Below are 16,041 nucleotides of genomic sequence, written 5' to 3' on the forward strand. Positions count from 1 at the left end.
TAGACTCACACCCAAAATGTTATATCTGAATAGTAATACTAGGTTTCCTATTTTAAGTGGCGATATCTGAGAAATTATGTTGTTAGGTATTGGTATCCTAATTGGTTATTGATCTAGCTAGATTGAAAAGATCGGGTTATTGGTTTGATAGAGTCAAACCACTTAGATTACTCACCCATGTTGTCAGATATGTCTTAGTTGAAATGCGTGACGACACATATAGTTGTTGTGTTATGCATGTGATGTGTTGATTGAGTTGTGTTGTTCATAAGCGATTTTGACTTTTTACAAGATGTGTTGTTTTGTTGCAAATTAAGGTGTGATATTGTGTTGTTCAAGTTGAAAACAAGTTATATTATGTTGAAAGTTGTAAGTTGATATTGTGTTACAGTAAATTGGGTTTTTATGCCAATAGTGCAAATTGTTTTTACTTCCATACTAATTACATTGATTCTTTAAACTTTAGTTTATTCTTATATGTTTTCATGTAGTTAGACTGCAATGATCATACTTGATATCGAAGTAGAGCATGGATAGGTTATTGTTGACACTTATTTTGAGGTCACGTTGATAGATAGTAACGTAGCTGGAGGGCTACTTCTATATAGCCTTTTGTTGTAATTGTTTGATCAACAACTTATGTTACATTATAATCATTTATTTTGGAATACTACACACGCACACACACACATGTGTGTGTGTTTAGTGTTTCAAATGTTGGTGCAAATTTTCTATACATGTATATATTATGACTAGTACATCTAGGAACTCATCATATGATAACCTTAGGTAGTAGTTGTTTTTGTTGCTAATTATAGATTTTATAAGGTATTGAAACTATGACAAGTCATTACAAAAAAATAATTTACCTGTATTTATGTTACTCACAAAAAAATTCATAAATCACAATAATTATTAAATGAAACTCGGTCTTGAATAAAATATCATGCAATATATAGGATGTGATGATAACCAACATATTGCGACAAACACATAGTTAAGGGTTTACTTTAATGTGCATAAAAATATTAATTTATTGAGAATGATTAACTCTTTAAATATATCTTAGTGTCTCGATAAATTAATCTTTAACTTTCAACTAGATACATTAATTTATAAATAAATAAAAAAAAAAGAGAAAAAGGATGCAATAAACTGTAAATTTTTTTTAGATATTTACTTAAAAATGTTTTGCATTGACATTATATATAATTTAAATTTTAAAAATAATTCACATTTTACTAAAAATACTAAATTATATACATTTGTATTTTTTTTTCAAACAAATACCCTTCTTTTAAAATATTATTATCACTTGTAATTATTGTCAGGGTTAAACTTTAAAAATAAACCATGTTTCCATAACTACAGAAATTTGTGATGTGCCGTTGATACAAATTAAAACTTCCCATCTCCTTAAAAAAACAAGAATTATTAATTAAAAGTGAGAAAAGAATGAGAGACAATTGTTTTTATAAAAAAAATGCCAAAATGTTTTATTATACTAATCATATAAAAACATTAGTTTAATTTTTATACGTGTGAAAAATCGCGTACTGTAAAAAAAAGAAGAAAAAAGACCATTAATATAATTATTAAAAAGTTAAAAATTTTCATATATAACAAATCATTATATGAATCAATTAAATTACTCTAAAAATAATTTTTTGACATGAGTACTTCATTCAGTAATTCAATATATACATCTAATCATTAAATTAAAAAAATTTATTGAATAAATTAAATTTATAATTTGTTTATAAATTTCAAAAACTATTCAAAACCTTGATTTACCTTCTACGAAATATTAAATAGTATTTAAATTTTAAAAATAATTATAAACTTAATTATTTTATAATAACTTTTAATTTAAAAGTATATTACGAGTACACCTTTTTTTTTTTTCCGTTCCTGGAGTAAACGAAGGAGACACCTAAAAGGGTGGGATAACTGACTCCAAGATCTAACGCAGCTGCATACATATGGCAGGATTCGAACCCCTGACCTTGCTTAAGCGTGGATCAATCCCTACCTGACCTTGCTTAAGCGTGGATAAATCCTTACCGCTGAACCACACGCTTGGGGTTTCATCTATTTTTTATTTAAACATATGTATTTGTTTTTTCATATTATTGATAAATATTTTATATATATAAAAAAAAAGCACGTTATGAGTTACGAGGCACGCGTGAAGTCACGTGCTTAAAGAGGAGCGTGCGTTTGCAGATAAAAAAAGTGAAGTGACTCAAGTGAGGGTCGTTTGGGTCATTCGAGTCGTTGCCTTTTCACTTCACATTTCTTATTTCTTATTCTTTCGGTTGACGCAGTTACAATGCAATCACTCGCACCGTAAAATCAACCTTTAGTACAGTTAGAGGGTCCCACTTTTCCTCTTAACGCGCTCATCCCTCTGATTGTCCCATCATCCTACGGTCCGCATTCATCCTCCAATCATATTCTCACCATTTTTTAATTAATAAGATATTATAAAACGCAAAATATTCTTTGATCGTTTTGGCTTAACAATTCCCTTGAAACGTCGTTTTCGGTTTTGGGGCACCCCGCCCTACCTACATAACTTGTTTCCCGTTTTCACTATTAAGGGAAATTTTGTGAAATTAAATTAGAAAAATATACAAATAATTATATTTGACGTAAAAGTTAAAAAAAAATTATATTTATATTTAATAAAAAATTTATACAGAGAATATATTTTCATCTCCACTTTTTTAGTGGACTATTATACTCTTTAGATATAATATAATATCTACCTGTGTGTAAGACATGAAGTATGGATGACAAATAAATTCGTATTGTTGGGTAGTACCCGAACCCGTCCCGATTTTGATAGGAAATATACTATTTGACTGGATACGGGTAAGGGTACAGGTAAAACCTGATATATTAAACCGGATATGGGTATGAGTATATACTTATTCGCCCCGTATCGTTCCCATTCCAGTTCCCGGTTTTATACCCACCCCGATTTAATTGTGTTAAAGAATTTTAATATTTTATCATGTGTAATTATTTATTATAATGTGAAATATTTATAGTTGTTTAATTATTAAGAAGTCTCTTGATTAAAATATGAGATAGAGAAACAGACTAACTATAATTGTAATTTAATATAAAAATAATTTAGAAATATTGTATATTTTTTACAAAAAAAAAATTATGGATAGGAATACAGGTACACTTGATACCTGACGGGGACGAGAATGTGGACGAAAATAATATACCTGATAAGTACGAGTACAGATAAGAGATGAATTTGAGTTGTAGAGACGGAAACGGATATCATAAAACTCATATTTGACCGGTCCTATTATCATCCCTAACACGAAGTGTCTCGATCTTTCTCGTAAATATAAAAATACTTAGGAGGTGATGTGTCCCCTCATAACTGATTTTTGTTTCCGATCGAGTACCCTTTACCCTAGATAACTGGGCGACCCGTAAGCTAAGAATAGCCCCTCACATGTACCCTTTCTTTTGTCCAAAAGGCTTAGAAAGACATGAAATGATGAAATTTGCCATAATTAATTCCTTTTTGTATAATTCAACATGTCATCAGAAAATCACTTCCAACACCTTACACATCACCAATTCTTGCTTGAATTTACAAAATACAAGACAATTCAATTCCGTTATCCTACCAACAAGAAACGGAATTAAATTGTAGGGTGAATTAATTAAGAAATGCCTTACTTTTAAAGAAGTTAGCAATCTGTTATGTGTAACAATTTATAATTAAATATTCCCATTAACTTATAATAACTATCTGTTTTTAATTTCTTTTTGTATATATATATATATAATTAATAAATAAATGAAAGAGAATAATAATTTTATAAAATTATTTTTATGATTATTTTTTTATTAAAAATGACGCAAAACAAAATTTATATTCTACACATTTTTTTAAGGATATAAATGGAAAAGTAGGTAGTTAATGTTGCATTAAAAAATTATTTTTAACTATTATTTTTAAAATTAAAATAAAGATAAACAAGATAAATTAAAATAATATAAAACATAAACAAAGTCCTAATAATATTTTTATTTAAAAATCTTAAATTATGCTCATTATATTTTAAAGAATAAAACTCTTTCTTATAAATATTTAATGTGATTATATATAAAATTTAAATGTGAAACTACTATAACTTGAAATAGTTGATTAACTTGTTTTTTTTTTTTTGGTTCGTCCCTAGAGTATCCACCGCTAACAGCAGTGACTAATCTCTTCGCTGATTCGAACCCCTGACCTTGCTTAAGTGTGGATCAACCCCTACCGCTGAACCACACGCTTGGAGTTTGATTAACTTTTTTGGTAATTTACATGTATTTATTTAAAATAAGAATTCAAATTTACAATATAATAAACTCATAGAACCAATATATTGTAATTACTCAAATGATCAATAACATGGGATTTGATATTTGCCGAATCCCCGGATCTGAAAATTGAATAAACTGGATGTTCAATGGATAGGAATATAGGAGTGACTAGACAACAAAATCACCAAGAAGTGACTAAACAATGAGAAGTCCCAATGGTGAGAACCCAATAAGGACACAAAGATGTGAGCCAAACCAATCCTTCCAAGAAAAGGAGATGGACATACATGGTGATGAATGTGAATGTGATCATCTTCTCTTTCCCATGCCATGCCATGCCCCACCTCACAATAGCTGTCTCTGCCCATTTAATAATGAACAGTTTTTCCAAATAATCATTCATGCCTCAAATTTATGTCTCTGCCTTGTGCCATTGAGACATGTAACGAGTAGGGTGGGGTCCTTTTCCAAGTCATGGGCACGGCTACTATTGGGTCCACTTTGTGTCTCTAACATAAGATGGAGCTTTGAACAATCATAGTAAACTTCATGGTTTGTACATTACCTAGTGGACTATCCCAATTTTGTTTTAATAATGCCTACACAAAGTCAAATACTCACAACCACAAGACAAACCTGCCTTACTTGTGTTCATCACCTTTTCCTCCTTGCCTTGCCATGCTATCTATCTCATTGTCTTTATCATTTTCTGTTTTTGTTTCTTTTTTCCATCATGATGCAAAGTAAATGTAGTTTTAAGGAAAGTTTTGTACTCAATTTTTATTTGTACCTCCCTTTCCCCCATTTTTTTTAAGTCAAAATTTGATTTTATTGAACGACATTGAATTTTGGGACATGCAATGTCATATTAATATCTTCCTTTTATTTTATTTAAATAAATATAATTTATCTATTTTAACATAAATGTTAAAAAATTAAAAATAATAATTTCAAATTTTAAAATATGAAAACTGTTTTTTTATAAAATCAAACAAAAATTTTCTCATTTCATAAATAAAAAATAATTTTAAATTTTAGCGATAGAAAAATTTAAAGATTAAAACAAATATTTCACTTGTTTTATGTAAAATATATTTACTTGTTAAAGTGAAGTTAATGATATAATCTTTTAAGCCCTTTTATTATCTTATCAACAATTGTTTTTTTATTATTTATATGAAAGTGTTAGTTGTTATTGGGAGTCCAAACACATTACTAAACAAATCTTTTATTTAAACGCAACCAATAAAATTATCAAAACACCATGCTTTCCACATCAATTTGCAACCACTCTAATTGTTCCAAAGCATTTATAGTTGCACCAATAAAGTGGGCAGTACTTAGAATTGAAATAACCCTTTTGCAATTACAAAAGGGAATTGCAATTATAAAAAGGAAATTCAATTAGGTGGTCTTAAAAGATCATCATTAGCTTCAAAGACCAATAGTTTGGCAAAGAGATTCTTCCACCTGAAAATTATGATCATGATTTGGCATTTATTATAGTTGGGAATGACGGCAAAGAGTGGATAACCATTAGAATTGGGTAACCATGTTTTCAACTAAACTTATGATTAGCACTTTCACTAACCCTTTTTACCACTACTCATGCCCAAATCACCCATTTCCACAAACTCTTAAATTTTTATCATGTACCTCAAAAAGTTATCTTTCTTGGTCGGGATACAAAGTTGTCTCAACTTTTTCTTCCTAGTAATTTTTTTTTGCATTGAATACTTCTTGCAATAACTTTAGCGTGTTATATATCACAAGTTTCTGTGTAGTTTTATATAAATATCCATGCGTGCACGCACTCAAACTCAATCAATAACAAAACTAAAGTGATATTAGACTTAATTCCTTTAAATAATATACATGTTTAAATTTTGTAAATAGAAAAAAACATGATTATAAGAAGAGATTCACTTAAAGTGATTAATTATATTTTTTAACAACAAAGTTAGCAAATATTTCACATCAATGATATGATTCTAAGAATTATTTATTTAATATGAGAGTATTTAAAATGGTGATTAATTTGGATTACCTTTGAAAAGCGACAAAGGCTTTAACTAGTGAGCAGTGACTACTGTGGTTGGTAGCACTTAACTTTACATTCACATTTGGTAAAGTTGAATGCACCTTTTTCAATCGTACGTAAGAAAAGTTTACACCCTTCTTAATTTTATAATGAATCCAAATTCAAATATGGTTTACTAAAAATTTATGCATACTCAAATGCGCACTTTACGTTCTTCTCATACTTTTCAACTAACCAATATTCTTTAACCAATTTACACCCAATGTAAATCAATTCATAAATTATTATTATTGTTGTTATTAAATCAATTTATTAGTATAAACTCGCCCAACACATGCACAAAATATTTTCAAAGTAACATGCTAACATGTCTAAGATTCAAAGAAAAATTATAATTTATTCTTTTAAGTACGATTCACTTAAAGACTATAAATTATTCTGGAAATTATACTCTTGATTTTAATTAGTATCAATCTTTCTCTCTCCATCTTTTTTCTTTTTTGAAATTGTCAAAATAGGTTATGACTTATGAATTTGGATTTCTTTCCATTAACATTTTTACACATTCACGTGGTTAATAATTTAGAACCATTGTCTAAAAATTAGACAGCTTACGTTATATATGTATATATATATATATATATATATTTTTTTTTTTTATACAAATGTAGCAATTATGTTTAAATGTAAAATCTTATTAAACTAAATAATATTTGGCTCCTACTTCTAGACTAACTTAAATTGGTTGCAAATTTTTGTGGTTCACCATCTTAATCAACTAACTTTACTATGATTATTTTTATTTTTAGAAGAACCTAACTTTCTACTTTTTACTATTAATAGGATATTAACTCTTTATTGTGTGTTTTTTTTTTTATCTACCAACAAGACTTTTAGTAGAGTCTTTCCTCTAACAATATTTTTTTTTAAAATTTTTATGAACAAGACTTATATTTGAGACTTTACTTAAAAAAAAATGTAAGCTAAATTTTATTTGGATCAACAACTTATTAATTAATAAGTTAAAAATCATAATATATCAAATTTGAAATACACATTGAGATTTGAAATCATCCACCATTAACTAAGTGTGTAAATTAATAGACGTTAAATTGTTATAACTTAACTAGTAGTTATGAGTTTGATCTTAAAGTATACAAATATGTTAAATATTCAATTGATAAATTTTGTTATATATAATAGTTATATTTGTCTTGAACATAATTTTTATGTATCTATACTTATATATAAAAGTATATAATTTTTGAACTGCTTTATCTTTAAATTTTTAAATAATAAAAAATAATATTAAAAATTAATTACTCTTATAATTTTATAATTCTACAACTCAAATTTAAGATCTTGAAATTCAGAGATTAGATATAACAATAATTAATTTAATAAATATTAATAATTTTTAAATAAATATAGAAATGGATAACGTGAATATTATCACAATTTACCCTGACAGTTGCAGTTGTGATGAATGGGCCATTCCCGAGATTCAAAAGCCATGTTTGGAGTTTAGTTTGTGAAGTCAGTGATTTGGGCCACAGGGCCCATTCAAAGTCTTTGTGCATCTCCTTTCATGTAAAAAGTGGCTATTGTCTCTGCCCTGCATCCATCCACGCTTCGCCTCAACCAATCTTCAAATCTCTCCAATCACAGACAATTCCACTTCCAATCTCCGAATCCAAGCGCCACCGCGACAACGTCGACGACACCGACGAGGTTGTCGTTTCGAGAATTCCCCGCATTCCCCACCCGCATTCTCCGATCAAGGCGCAGTTTTGATGCCTCCGCCGCGCCCGAAACGAATAGCGGGTTTCGGTTCGGATGCAGCTAGCGAGACGAATCGCGGGGTCTCGAATGGTCGTAGAAACGTGATGCGAAATTCGAACGAGTGGATTTGAATTTGAAGAGATTAAGGTTGGCGGGTTTTGTTGTTTGTTGTTGTTGTTGTTGTTGTTGTTTTTATCTTGAATTGGTTAATTTATCTGCAACATTGTAAAAAGAGGGGGGGAATTGGGATTTGGATTGGAGATTGTGGTATGAAAGGTGAGATTTTGAAGGGAGGAGAATGACTGGAGTGTCATTGGGTGTGCGCACAGGGAGCTATGGGTCGCTGCAGCTGCAAAACGGCAACGTTTCGCCCTTGCTCGTGCGTAGACCTTCAAAGGCGCTCCTCTTCAACCCCAGAGAGAAAGAGAGGGGTTTCCCTTTTATTTGCAGGCTCCTTGGGCGAGGGAAGGTCGCAATGCTCCTCATGCTTGGCCTCGCCCTTTGTCTTTTCATTTTTGGTTGCTTTACTGTTTACAGAGGTTTGTTTCTCTTCATGTCTCTCATTTCAAGTGTTTATGATTCATACTCCCTGTTGAGTTGTAGGCAAATGTCACATCTCTTTTAAGGTATAATAATAATAATTATAATAATAATAATAATAATGTTGCTTTTCTGAGGGAGAGCTTTGCGCCCATAGTTGATCCTATCGCTGCAACAGAAGAGGATTATCTTCAGTGGAGGAAGGATACTTCAGTGGAAGATACTTGTAGTCTATACCAAAAAACTCTCCATGGGAATATTCTTTATGATTCATAATGGTTGTAATAAAAACTAAAAAGTAAGAGTAGAAATGTCAGTTTTTTTTTTTTTTTTTTCGATAGCAGTAACTAATAATTGGATTAGATGCTAATTTTCCATATCTCTCAATGGAAATAAAAGTTAAGTAAATTAACACATTATTACTTTCTTGAACATGAAAAATACACTAGGGAAGTTTGTTTCAAGGAGTATTATTATATTGCTCGAAATTACATTGCCAGGAATATTATAACACGAATTTTATTACTTTTGGAACATTTAAAACTACCTTTATTTATTTAATTTTCATAGGAATATTTTTTAAAAGTCAAAATGATTATAAAAAAAATAAAAATGGAAATTATGATTGGATTAGGAAATAAATCATAATATTCCCACATCAATATAACTTTTCCACTTTTCACCATGAGAATAAAAGTGAAGTAACACAAGGTATTATTACTGTCTTGGACATGAACAATACATGGAAATAACTTTTTAAAATTCATTTCAAGCATGGGAATATTATGTTTCCAAGTTGATATTCCTGGGAATAAATCTTTAAACCTTGAAACAAACAGATTCTTGGGAATAATTTTCGTAAAGCTCATAAAAGACATGGAAATATTACATTCCTAAGTTCATTTTTCAAGATTAAATTTTTAAATCATGAAACACACGCACTTTACGATATGTTTTTATTTTGTTTCTGCATGTCTTTTAAGATATAATGTACCTTAGAGTTTGGTTTGCTATCATATCAATGACACTGTGCATCTTATAGATTTGTGTTCTTAAGATAAATAAGCCGTAGTATAGTGTGTTTTAGTTTTGGTCTTTCTGGCACTGTTAGTTCATGTCTTGTTTGAACACCTGTTTTTGTTTTTCTTTCTAATGTTGAAGTCGTGTTGGTTAACAGTTAAGACATCATTTGAAATATCATGTTTTTGTTTAGGACTTTTCATTGGTTCTCATGCTTGTATCTTCATTAGCTTTGATTATCTGCAGTTTAAAATTTGTGTTTTATGGTGTTCATTTGGTATTGTGATGAAGTAGGTGGAAACATCACTAGTGAAATTGAAGATACACGATCTAATGCTATTACTAGGTATGGAATTTTAAGACCTCGTGGAGTAGTAGAAGATAAGTCACGGGGTAGTAATTCTTCTAGAATGACCTCATTGACAAATAGACGTAGAAATACAGCTAGGCTTCCTCCTGCTCCTCATTCATTGTCCTTGTCCAAGTCTAGAGGCAACAAGGGATATTTTCCTATTTGGGGACATCGATGTGACCATTTTGCATTTCCTCCTCCACCACCAGCTGATAGAAGACGGCCTGGACCACGGCGTAAGTCTTTTTATGGCCTTGTTTTCAATTCTTAAGTCACAAGCATTATATCTATCTTGAATCTGGGAATAGCATCCGATGTACATGTACACACAGTGAATATTTAGTTATTGTCATTGTAGAATTCTATTAATCAGGTTCTTGCTCTCTTCCCTTGCAGCATGCCCTGTGTGTTATATTCCAGTGGAGGATGCTATAGCTAGTATGCCAAGTTCCCCATCAGAATCTCCCATTCTTCGCACTTTGACATATGTACATGATGAAAATCCAACTAGAAGTGATCTGCTCGGTGGTTCTGATTTTGGTGGATACCCTTCTCTGGATGAAAGGGATGCTGCTTTTGATATAAAAGAGACCATGAGAGTGCATTGTGGGTTAGTTCATTTTCATTATGTGTATTTAATTTTCTCACAACTTGGAGATTAATTTTCAAATACAACTACAAATAACAAAAGCCTTATCTCACTAGTTGAAGTCAACTACATAGATTACATGATGTCATTAGGATTGATTAAAGACTACATCCTTGGAGATATTATTCACCATGAGATTCCTCTTAACAACATCCTCCAATGTTCTTATTGGTCTCCTAACTCCTTGCCCTTTTCAAATGGCTAAAAAAAATCATGCAATCAACTCCCTTCATTGGTGCTTCTAGTGGTCTTCTTTGTACCTGAGCAGCTTCTAGTGGTCTTCTTTGTACCTGAGCAAATCACCTTAACTGACTTTATGTTATTATTATTCTTAATTGGTGTCACTCCAATATCTCCTTGCATACAGTCATTTTGTATTTTGTCCTTTCTTGTGTGGCCACACATATATTTTAACATTTTTATTCCTTTTTCTCTTGTGTTCCCTTTAAAAAGCCCAACATTGATTAAACAAGTAAGGACTTAAGACTGAGTCTTGATGTATTCCTATCCCAATAGGAAAGTATGTAGCCTTGTCTGTTGGAGTTCTCACATTAGTAGTTACCTCATCATACATATCTTGTATAGTTTGGTGTGTATATATATATATATATATATTCCAAAGTCTTACACAACACTTCTCTTGGCACTCGTCACTCAATCGTATGTTTTTTCAAAGTCAATGAAAATCATGTTTGTCTCTTTCATGGCTTTGGTTCCTTTCCATCAACCCTCATAAAAGATTAATGGCTTTTGTTGTAGACCTTCCTGACATAAAATCAAATTGATTCTTTGCAATCCTTGTCTTTTCCCTTAATCTTTTTTCGATAACATTTTCCCATAATTTCATACATAGTGTGGCCCATAAGTTTTATATATATGTAGCTTGCACAATTTTGAATATCTCCCTTGTTCTATAGAAACCAACGTGTTCATCCTCCATTCACAGGGCATTTTCTTTAATCTCAAAATATCATTAAATAACTTAGTGAGCCAAATGACACCTTCTGTACACTTCTAAACTCCAATAGGAATAACATTTAAACCAACAACTTTACCATTATGCATTTTATTAAGGGCTTTTTTGACCTTTCCAATATGAATTCTTTGGTAGCAAGCAAAATTTTATTCTTCCTCATGGATTTTTGTTCTTTGCATATTAGAAGTCGTCCTTGTCCATTATTGAAAAGCTTGGAAAAATAATTCTCCCATCTCTGATATTTTAATTTGTGATCAAAACATTCCCTTCATCCATAATACTTCTTGATCCACATCTCTCGTGTTCCTTTCTCTAATTTTTGACAAGCATATATATCTTACATTCTCTATTCTTTGTCTTGATATTTTTGTAAAACTCTTCAAAAGCTTTGGATTGTGCCTTACTCACAACTTTCCATGTCTCCTTTCTAGCATCCAATACCTTGCCCAATTTTCAGCATTATTGCATCCATGTAAGGCCTTAAAGTACTCTTTCTTGTTTCTTTCCTTGTCTTGAACACTTTTGGAGATTAATTTTCCTGAAAGAATTGTTAGAACTCGTTCACATTTGTGTCCCATGCTCCCACAAGAATTAGTGTTTCTTTACTGAATGTATTCTTATTCCCTTTCCTGCATTGGCATAAACTCGTATCAGATTTGTCAGAGGAAGCAGACCTGGTCGCCAGACAGGATTTGATTTTGATGAGGCAGATCTTTTAGAGTTGGATCAGTACCATGATGTCATTGTTGCATCTGCCATATTTGGTATGGCTTATGACTGATGAATTATACATATATCTACCTTTGGCTATTTGTTTTCTGTTTCTTATAGCTCCCTTCCATTTATGCCAGGAAACTATGATGTTATACAGCAGCCCAGGAACATCAGTTCAAAAGCAAGGAAAAACATTCCGTTCTATATGTTCATTGATGAAGAAACAGAAATGTATATGAAGAATGTCAGTATTTTGAGTAGCAGCAGGAGAGTTGGATTATGGAGAATCATTGTTGTTCATAACATCCCTTATGCTGATTCTCGGCGTAATGGAAAGGTTGATTGCTTACTTTTTGCTTCTCACTAGTTATTATTGTAAAATCTGTCATTCAGATTTCTTGAAAGTTGTACTATTTTCAGCACATACTATGTAATTTCTAAATGCAGCCTCCCTTTTTTAATTGAAGATTCTGTTTTTCTAACTTATCCTTGGCACATCTCTTTGTTTCCATTTTTTTCCACATTCCACCATGTGTGTTTTGAGAAATTATTTTACTAGTTGATACAGTTTAAATTACACATTAATCAGAGTGTATGGAATTGTAGTTGAGAACTTGAGCTTATGACCATCCTATATCAAAGTACAAACTAATTGTTGAGTTTGGTTTTTGGTGCTGCTTGCCTCTGTGTGTATGTACTATGAAAATAAGGGTTTTTGTTCAAGGGCTATTTGCCTTCTGTACAGAAAGTAGTAAATTATACTGCTCTTCTTTAAACAGGCGAAGAGCTGAGGTTTCCATGCCCTAAGCTTAAGGAATTGAGTTTTTATATTTAAATATTATGTAGTATTTGATTTATGTATGGGAAATGAATTGTGCTGAATTAGTTAATGTTATAAAATCTTAAATCCTAATAGAAACTTATTAGGAAAGCTGAAAAGGAAAGGGAAATGAATTGGCTGTAAAATTCTTGCGAGGAAGAATTCTGAATTATTGTTTTTTTGGAGTATTAACAATTTGCTTTTTAAGTAAATGAATAATCAGATTTATATTTTCTCGAAGTTGAATAAGATCTTTTGTTTCATGGCTCCCTTTTCTGATATTAGTGCACCTACAGTTTAATGTGTGGAACTTACTTTATATGATCTCACTATGCCTCTAAACTTATGCAGATTCCAAAGCTTCTATTGCACAGGATCTTCCCCAATGTCCGATATTCGATATGGATTGATGGGAAGCTTGAGCTCGTTATGGACCCATACCAAATTCTTGAAAGGTAAAAGCCATCACTTTTTTTTATTAAAAATTGTCTTGTTTTTTATTTCTTTTGTATACGGAGTGGTATAAATTTCTATTTACCATTGTTTATCATCCAGTTTCTATTTACCATTGTTTATCATCCAGTTTCTATTTACCATCATTTAGTTTTGAGAATAAACAATGATATTGCTTGATTCCAAGTTATGTTCTGATGGATTTATGTGATTTTGTTTGTTCATTTAGTTGTTTATCGACTTTTATCTGTCAAGTTTTGGATATTGAAATCAACCAGATATTTAAAGGATGTACTTTTATTATTGGCTAAATGATTTCAGTGCAGACTTAAATGATTGTTAATTTTATTCACTATTTTCAAACTGCAATATTACTCATGCATATCGTTTACAATTTGATATGGTGAAGTAGGAAGATAACAAGATTTCATCTAAAATATGGTTAAGGGAATTTCAAATAGTTCCCTTTCCATGGTAATTTTCTTAGAAGAATTGAATACTTTTGTTAAATCTTACAACTGCTATCAATCCACATATCCAACTTCCTAAATTGAATCTTCTTATTACACGATACGGATTCAGGTCTCTATCTATACTTAAGTTGTGATGGGCAAATAACAGTTATTCCCTTTATTTTTGGTGTACTAAAGTCCACTGCTGGTTATGTAAACTTTAAGATTTTTGTAATGTCACAATAATAACTTGAGCATCATTAGCGACTATCCTTAGGACAATGGTTAAGGAATTAAAACAGATAGTATTAATGAAAAGTGAAAGTGTTTAATATCTTGGTCATCCAAAAAGCATTTAATGCTCTGTCCTTGCAACAGATCTTCACTATCGTGGTTGTTTATATATGATTATTTGACACGTCTTGCTTGCTTGACAAAACATGCATGTTTTTGAATTTTTTATTTCATGGGCTAGGGTTTCCATTGTTTTGAACAATCTTAATTTGTGTACTTTTTGTTACTTTGACTTTATTTTACAACACAATATATGAAGAGGATATCTGTAAACATTAGTTTGTAATTGTATATTTCTAATATCTTCGTAGTCACTGCCTTTCATATCATCCAGGTTCTTGTGGCGTCCGAATGCTACTTTTGCAATTTCAAGACACTACAGACGCTTTGATGTATTTGTTGAGGCTGAGGCTAATAAAGCTGCTGGGAAATATGAAAACGCTTCTATTGATCACCAAATTCAATTTTATCAATACCACGATGGTTTAACTCATTATTCCAGGGAAAAGCTTCCTATAACTAGTGGTAGGAACAATTTTGATACATTCATGCCTTCATATGTAAAATGGATTATGTTTGATGTGTGCCTGTGGTTGCATATCATGCTGCCTCCATCTTTAAAATCTTAAGTATTGCTTATGGCCGAGTTTCTGCAGATGTTCCTGAAGGTTGTGTTATCATAAGAGAACACATTCCAATTACAAATCTCTTTACTTGCTTATGGTTCAATGAAGTTGATCGCTTTACTTCCAGAGATCAGTTAAGCTTTTCCACAGTTAGAGACAAAATCATGGCAAAAGTTAATTGGAGTATTAACATGTTTATGGATTGCGAAAGACGAAACTTTGTGATACAGGTTAGTATTTGCGTCTTTCCATGTTTTTTGTGTTTAGTTGTTAAAAAAACTACTAGTTTTTGAATTCAACATGCACACTTCCAAATGCTTGTACTTATAAACAGGCAACAGATATCTAGATGATGTCTGGGGGATTTTTTTATTCGACCACTCATTTTTCCAACATGCAATTCCATATGTTTGTACTTTTATTTCTTGTGAAAACTAACTAAACCTCTTTTAGCATATGCATTTTACTTCCTCTTCAATTGTTTGGGTTTTTATTTTGGTGTTTGTTCATAAATAATATCAGGCTTATCATAGAGACATATTGGAGCACATGCCTCCTCCAGTTGTTGTAACCCGGCGTCCTGGCCCACCTGCTTCTCATACCAATAGGCCTCAGATAAAGAATCATCCAAGGCGTGGGAGAGACAAGAGATTAGGTTCAAAGCGTCATCATAGATTAATAGGCAATGTTGTTATGAACCACATTTTGATTTAGTACCATATCCTAGAGGTTTTTTGGTTTCTTTTTTATTTATCAAGTGTAAATGGATGCATTCTTTGTTGCAAATTATACCTCAGAGCTCCCAACAATTTTGAAATTGTTGCTCAATGAACTGTAAATATCTTTGATACAACTGATAAGATCCTTGCCACCTTTTTCCAAAAGGGAAAGAAAACAAAAAGGGGGTTCTCCATAATGCATTTTGCACACATGAATTATTGACTTCTATTCCTTCAGTCTAGTGTTGCTTTATTTGTA

At 31.2% G+C, this 16,041-nt stretch overlaps 1 protein-coding gene across 5 annotated transcripts; it reads left to right on the forward strand.

Moving 5' to 3' along the window:
• The first annotated feature begins 7,970 nt into the window (after positions 1 to 7,970).
• LOC109805890 (tRNA (met) cytidine acetyltransferase, putative (DUF616)) lies at positions 7,971 to 15,979 on the forward strand. 5 transcript variants are annotated; one of them, XM_020368163.3, is made up of 10 exons: positions 7,972 to 8,314; positions 8,497 to 8,706; positions 10,019 to 10,315; positions 10,476 to 10,689; positions 12,359 to 12,468; positions 12,556 to 12,755; positions 13,590 to 13,693; positions 14,772 to 14,962; positions 15,094 to 15,293; positions 15,586 to 15,979. In XM_020368163.3, the coding sequence occupies exons 2-10, from the start codon at positions 8,643 to 8,645 to the stop codon at positions 15,775 to 15,777; spliced, it is 1,572 nt and encodes a 523-aa protein (XP_020223752.1). In that variant the 5' UTR covers positions 7,972 to 8,314; positions 8,497 to 8,642; the 3' UTR covers positions 15,778 to 15,979. The 5 variants fall into 5 exon arrangements, with proteins under 5 accessions (XP_020223750.1, XP_020223752.1, XP_020223751.1 ...); XM_020368161.3 differs by having other exon boundaries at positions 7,971 to 8,706; XM_020368162.3 differs by having other exon boundaries at positions 7,972 to 8,706; positions 10,022 to 10,315.
• Positions 15,980 to 16,041: the final 62 nt, after the last annotated feature.

Source organism: Cajanus cajan, chromosome 10, assembly GCF_000230855.2.
Source record: "Cajanus cajan strain Asha chromosome 10, NIPB_CcT2T_4, whole genome shotgun sequence".
NCBI lineage: Eukaryota > Viridiplantae > Streptophyta > Magnoliopsida > Fabales > Fabaceae > Cajanus > Cajanus cajan.